Here is a 6,851-nt window from a genome sequence, read left to right as displayed (position 1 = left end):
GTGGTTCCACCCTGGAGGAGCCAGCCCCCTGATGGGTAGGGAGACCACACAGGCGGCCCCGGTGGTCCGCGGCCCAGCCCTGCACTCCAGGTCAAGATGCTGTGCTGGGCGCTGTTGGGCAATGAACCCCCCTGGTCACTGGACCTCTGGTGGGGGTGCCCAATGGGTGGGGTGGCTACCGGCTCCACCTTTCTTGAGCTTCTGCCCTTCCTGAAAATCACCATTGCTGGGGGGAGCTGAGGCCAATTCTGGGAGCCCTCTGGACCTCAGACTCCTCTTTGAAATGGGCTGATTCTCTAGTGTGAGGACGAAGGCTGGTTTGAGTCTAGGGAAGGTCAGAGGGAGGGACTCAGCAGAGGGCGGGGCTTCCTCAGGCTGTGCCAGGGACCGCGGGAGACCCCAGTCTGGTCCCACTCCAGGAGGAGGCCGCCTACCCCCTGCACAGGCCTGGGCACCCCTCGGGGACCAGGCTGGGTCTGGCTGTGCGGTGCTGGGCACACGGTGCCTCCTCCTGCCTCCGGGACCCCAGCAGCTACCGGGCCCTGCACAGATTCCTCCTTTCAATGTCCCAGGAGGCCCCCACCGCCCCGGACAGCGGGAAGAGTTGGTGCTATGGTACAACAGGCCAGGGTGGGGCACGCAGGGTGCAGGCGGGGCCGGGCCCTCCACGGCCGGGGCCACGGCTCCATGCAAGGGCCTGTAGTACACGCGGTGGCCCAGGGGGCAGCGGAGGGGGAGGGCTGTGGGGCGGTCGGTGCGGAGTGGCCCCCGGCCCTGCGCACCAGGCGCCTACTTCATGCCGCTGCGCAGCACCTGGTTGGCCGCGATGAGCATGACGCTAATGATGAAGGCGATGGCGAAGGCGCAGATGAGGCTCTTCCTCACGCACGTCTGGCGGATCTGCTGGTTGGAGCAGGCTGCGGCCGCCGCCACCGGGGAGCAGCAGAGAGACAGAAGGGACAGCCAAGCGAGGGACTCAGGGGCCGCCTGCACTCCCGTACCGGGCGCGTGGAAACGCGGGGTCTGGAGCAGATGAGGCCCCCCAGTGCTCCCCCCAACCCGGGGTTCCTCCCCTAACCCCGCCCGTGGGGTCCTGGGGGGTTCACTCACTCTCCACGTCCACAGGGCACTCCTCCGCCGTGCCCAGGTGGCTCTCCTCCTCTGTCATGATGATGTTCTCGATGTCCTTCATGGACAGGTGCTCACAGAAGGTGTCATAGAGCAGCCGCTTTAGCTCGTCCACGGTCAGCTTCTGCATGTCGCACTTGGGTGGTGGGGGGAGACACGGTGCTCTGGCCACGGCCACCACCACCAACCGTCCCCACCCGGCCCCTGCGGCCACACAAACCAGCAACGAGCCTCTAGGTCCCGGAGGGCTGGGAACCACTCACCCCTCTCCTTGAGTCCTCGACCAACAGTGGCCTCCCCAGGGAAGCCCTTGGCCCAGCAGACAGAAGCCTGGAGGCGTCATCGCCCCCACTTTGAAGTGTGGGCCCGACCCTTCAATGGCCCCAGTACAGCCCTCCAGTCAGCCAGGACATACCTTCCAGAAGACGGTGTCAAAGTCAGTGCCGTGGAACTTCTCTGGGATCCCTGAAGTGGAAAGCTTGGGTCCCAGGAGGGTCACAAACTCCTCAAAGTCCACTTGGCCGTCACCTGGAGTGGGCACAGTTCCAGTCAGCTGGGAGGCTGCACCTGGGCGCCGCGGGCCAATAGGGGACCCAGGAAGCCCCCTCCTCGGAGCCTCACGTGCCAGGCTCTGGGCTGACACTGAAGCCCCCGAGTGTGCAGAGGCCCCACCTGACAGGTGTGTGTGTGGGGTTGGTGCAGCAGGCGGGCCCTGAGTGGCCTCGCCCGTGGGAGACACGTTTCACCCCAAACCCTGCTGCCCGGAGCAGGTGTAGGGCCAAACATCCTCCCCACCACACACAAGAAATGAAGCTCAGGATGGGGGACCACCCACCCAGGTGGGCACTGCTGTCCGTGTGGAGAGGGGATGTGGGAGGGGCCGGAGAAGACTGGGAGGAGAGGACTGGGCCTTCCTGGTGCTTATGAGTTTTTTCTTCATTGAAAGCCAGATGGCAAATACAACTAATGATTTTTTTTTTTGGTGATGGAAACTGGAATATTTTGTATTAATATATTGTTTACTCGCTCAGTCGTATCCCGCTCTTTGCAGTCCCATGGACTGTAGCCCACCAGGCTCCTCTGGGATTTCCCAGGCAAGAATACCAGAGTGGGTTACTATTCCCTTCTCCAGGGGATCTTCCCAACCCAGGGATCGAACCCCCATCTCCTGCCTTGTAGGGGGATTCTTTACCACTGAGCCACCAGGGAAGCCCATTTAGTAGATACATTCTTACTTTTCTGTACTTTAAAATTTTCTTGGGGACTTCCCAGTGGTTAGGACTCCTTGCTTCCGCTGCAGGGGGGACGGGTTGAACCCCCGGTTGGGGAACTGAGATCCCACAAGCTACAGCACGGCCAAAAAAAGAAAAATTCTTGGAATACAGAGGTACAGAGTCTCCAACTTCTCGGGTATAGCTGGGGCTGTCACACTCTGTCTGACCTCAGTTGTCCAGCTGAGAAGTGGGGCCAGACCTGGCTGCAAACTGCCATGGGCTTGGGGCCGACCCAGAGTGGTGAGAGTGACCAGACCCCTGGGGGCTCAGGGTCCAGACTCGGCTCCCCAGCCCCGCCGCAGGTGAGGGGTGAGGAAACAGGCAGGGGCGCGGCTCACCGTCCATGTCCAGCCTCTGGATGATGACCTCCAGCTCCACCTCGTTGGGCATGTAGCCCAGGGAGCGCATGGCTGTGCCCAGCTCCTGCTTGGAGATGAAGCCATTGCCATCACGGTCGAAGACTTTGAAAGCCTCTCGGATCTCTGGGGGAGGGGCAGAGCCGGTCAGGACCTCACCCCTGTCCCCAACAGCCCCTTCCTCAGGCCCCCGGAATCCCAGACCCCACCACCTGCGCTCAGGATAGAGACTGTGCCCCCCACCCCTGACCCTCGCCACCCTCTGGGGACCCCGAAGGTCTGGTCAGAGACAGCCAGCGGGTGGCCCAAGAGTCCACTACAGCGCTGCCTCCCTGGAGCTCGGGGCAGGCCAAGCTCGCAGCAGTGGAGCCGGGTGGCGGCAGTGATGAGACTGCCCTGGGGTCTTGGGCTCGGCGTGCCAGGCCCCCAAGCCTCTCCAGGCGTGCTCACAACGACCCCGTGTGGCCGGCACCACGGAGCCCGCTGTGCAGGGGAAGACTTGGGCGGGGAGCCGGTCCTCCGTGAGCGGCCGAAGGCTTCCCGCCCACCCCCGCTCCTCCCATCCTCGCCCCCCCAACCTCCGCTCCTCCCATCCTCCCCCACCCATCCCCATCACACTTCCTCCCCAGGCTCAGCTCGTTAACACCGGCCAGCACTCGTTAATGGCGGCTGCGAGAGGCAGCCGCAGCTCCGGGCTAACAGCTGGGCACAGACTGCCTCCAGGAGCCCGACATTTGGGGGAAGACAGGATGGATGGAGGCGCCTCCGCAGGCCCAGGCCAGCTGAGGTGTGGGGGTCACTCCCCCCGACCACCACATCGTATGGAGAGGGAGACAGGCCTGAGGAACCTGGGTGACTCAGGGGTGGAGAGCAAGGCACGGGGCTGGAAGCCTGAGAACCAGAAACTCGAGTGACCTTGGACCAGCCCCAGTCTTACCCACAGTAAAATGGGCAGTCGTGGTGTGAGGTTTTACCAAAGATATCCACGGTTGAGGGTTGAAGGGTTCTCAACTCTCCCCGTTCAGCCTTCCACCTCTGTCGCTGGGCTTGCTGTCCCGCCATTGTTACTCAGCCCCAGAAGGGTCCTACAGAGCACCTCCCGTTGTGGGGAGGGTCTCTCAGTCCACTCTCACCCCCTTGGCTCAGGTTCCCGGGGGTCCCCCTGTTCAGTTTGCAGGGGGAGGGGAGCTCACGCGTGCAAGTATATTTGGAAGGAGAGGCGTACTGCATACCTGGAAAGTGAGGTCTAGGAGGCTAGGTGGCCAGTGTGGGGGTCTGTGAGCCCCTGAGACTGACCGTGGGATCCTGCACCTTGGGGTCAGTCCCTGATTCTGCAGGACCCACTAGAGCCCAGAGAGGGTGGCCATGTGTCCCAAGCCACACAGCAAGGCGACTGCGGCCAAAGCCCCAAACTTCATCAGGTTCATCCCACCTGGCATCCACACCCAAGGCCTGAAGGTTCCAGTTGCCACGCAGGCCAGGACAGTGTCCACAGGCCTCACCTGAGCTGCCTAGGCCCCCAGACCCTCTGACTCTGGACTGCCACCCCCCTCCCCAATCCCAGGTAGGGCCTGAGAAACCAGTCTCCTAACCAGTGGCCGCTTGGCCAGAGGAGCAGCTTGGAAGGGAGAGCTGGGCCAGGCCAAGGGCTCCTGTAAACCCTGGACTCTGGGAACTCCAGGCCAATGCCCATCTAGAGCTTCCCTGGGCCATCGAGAATGTCACGAGCCCCCCACCTCCAGAAGAGTGTTAGCAGAGGACCAGCAGTTCCAGAGCTGCTGCGGGGGTTCCAGTCCCCTGGGAGTCCTGGGTAAGAGAGGAAGACACTGGCATTGCAGCCAGGCATTGTGTGCCTGACCCTACACACACACATACACACAAACACACACACACAAACACACACAGGTTTTTGGCTGGCTCTATTGGCCTCCTGACCACACACACACACACACACACATAGGTTTTCGCTGGCTCTGTTGGCCTCCTGACCTAGCCACAGGCTCTGCCCACCTTACGTGTCCTGAACTCCAGCCCCAGGGGCCCTTTCAGTCCAGGTGGGTGCCAGGGCTGCTCCCCCTGCAGGCCTCTGAACGGGAGGCTCCTTTTGCCTGCAACGCTCTTCCCTTCTCCATGGCAAACTCGGATACATCCCTGGTTCCCAGCAAGGATGGACGGCATCACCTCCCTTCCTGCCCACTCCCCCGCAGCTGACTCTGGCCCTCCTCTGGCTCCCACAGACCCCTTCCCCCGAGGATTCCTTCCTGACCACTCTGGATTGTGAACTATGAGATGCCATGAGAGCAGGGACGGGTGGGTCTTGTTCACTGCTGTGTCCCGTGACTGGAACGGTGCAGTCATCCAAACCAAGCCATTTGCTAATAAATGGTTAAATGAATGACTGATTCAGGGACCCCCCCTCCTACATCTGGAGCACACAGAGGAGCTGAACAGAAGTTCATGGTCCATGTGGTGTGGGGCCACCTCTCAGAACCCACTAACTCTTAGTTTACAAATGATCTTAGTAAGGGCAAGTGTTAGCCAGAGGCGGGGGGCGGCTGGGGTGCTGCTTGTCCTCTCGTGCAGCCCCTAAGGACCCCCTCACCTCAGGGGCCACCACAGAAGAGGGGGATCACCGTCAGATGAACCATCCTCAGACGCCCAGGTCAGGGGCTGGTTTGAGGGAAGCGGGAACCCAAGGAAGGGACCCCATCTTTCTGGGTCCTCAGCTGGGAGATCCCAGGGTGGGATGGCAAAACTGCAGCCTCAGCACAGTGGTGGTACAGTGGGTGCTGGCTCCCTCCCCTGCAATGAGCTGGAGGCCAGGCTGTCTCTCCCACCCCGACAGGGGCTAGGTGTGCCCCCTGAGAGTACAGGGCTGCTTCCGTCAGAGCCCCTGACCTCCTAAAAGTCCTGAGAAGATACACACACAGGGGCAGTGGAGGGCAGGTGAATCCTGGGGTATGTAGGCAGGCGACAGTCCCAGAGGCGTCCCTTTCTCAGGCAGGATGAACCTCCCAAGACCACTGGATCAATCCAAACACTGCCACCTCCCCTTCCACGTGTCCCCTTAGCCACTCCTCCCTGGCACGCCCGCCTCACACTCAGTCTTGCTCTGTGTCCTCGGCCTTGCTCAGAGCCACGACCCGGCCCCTGCTGATTCTCCGAGGCCAAGTTCAGGGATCACCTTCTCAGCCAGAGAATCAGCACCAAGTCACGCAGACTTGGGTCAGATCCCAGCTCTCCCACGTCCTGGCCAGGTGCCCTCGGGTGGGTGTTTGCTCACCTGTACAGTGGGGCTACAGAAATGAACAAATAAGAAAATCAACCATGTGAGAACTCGGCTGGGCCGGGCCTGGCTCAGAGCAGGATGCTATAAATCAGAACATCCCAGATGTTCCGGCAGAGCAGGAAGGAGAAGAGAGGTCTCAGGGAGCTTCGGACACCAGGCCAGCCTTCCTGTTTGCTGGTACTAGGACCTAGAGGCCCAGGGCTTGGAGTCTGGCCTTGCTGCTCAGCCGCCAAGAGACCTGGACACAGCACCTTCCTCTCTGAACCTCCACAGACTTGTCTGTGAGCTGAGAGCGTGACTCTTGCCCCATCCCAGAGACCTGGACTCTGCTGGGGGCCCCCGGAGCAGGGTGGGCGTCACAGCTTGCCTGTTGCTGCTGCTGCCATCGACACAGCGCAGCTGGGCGTGTTTCCCCGAAAGCCTCGCTCTGTTCCCGCCCAGGAGGCCGGGGGAAGACTGCCGCGCTCCATCTTGGCATGGGGACGCCTGGCCCGGGCAAGGGCTGGCAGGGCCTCTGAGTTTCCAGGCCGACACGGGTCCCTTCCTGCTGCCTCCAGCCTCTGCCCTCAATCCCTCCCCTGGCCTGGGGAGCTGCGTCTGGGCCTGAGTCCCCAGCCAGCCCGATGGGAGCCGGAGTCCAGAGAAGGGGTGTGTGGGCTGGAGGTCACTTTCAGGGGGCAGAATGTGTCCTCTGCGGTGACGGCTCCTCTCCGCGGCATTGGCCCTGCGCCCCAGCATTTTGGCCTCCCTGAGTTTCTGGCCTGAACAGAGATGGCTGCTGGGCTTGCGGGAAAGAGGGGCAGG

General features: G+C 62.0%; 1 protein-coding gene across 1 annotated transcript; it reads right to left on the bottom strand.

Annotated features, from left to right (window-relative positions):
* Positions 1-638: 638 nt before the first annotated feature.
* Positions 639-3,820, bottom strand: CABP7 (calcium binding protein 7). The gene is made up of 6 exons (XM_055549963.1): positions 3,733-3,820; positions 3,415-3,606; positions 2,741-2,884; positions 1,544-1,656; positions 1,111-1,264; positions 639-917 (listed from the first exon to the last, which is right to left on the bottom strand). Exons 1-6 carry the CDS (start codon positions 3,818-3,820, stop codon positions 790-792), a joined length of 819 nt encoding a protein of 272 aa, XP_055405938.1. The 3' UTR covers positions 639-789.
* Between the last annotated feature and the right edge of the window lie 3,031 nt (positions 3,821-6,851).

Source organism: Bubalus kerabau, chromosome 16, assembly GCF_029407905.1.
Source record: "Bubalus kerabau isolate K-KA32 ecotype Philippines breed swamp buffalo chromosome 16, PCC_UOA_SB_1v2, whole genome shotgun sequence".
Classification (NCBI taxonomy): domain Eukaryota; kingdom Metazoa; phylum Chordata; class Mammalia; order Artiodactyla; family Bovidae; genus Bubalus; species Bubalus kerabau.
The sequence above is the reverse complement of the archived record's forward strand: the minus strand, read 5'-3'. Positions and strand labels throughout refer to the sequence as shown.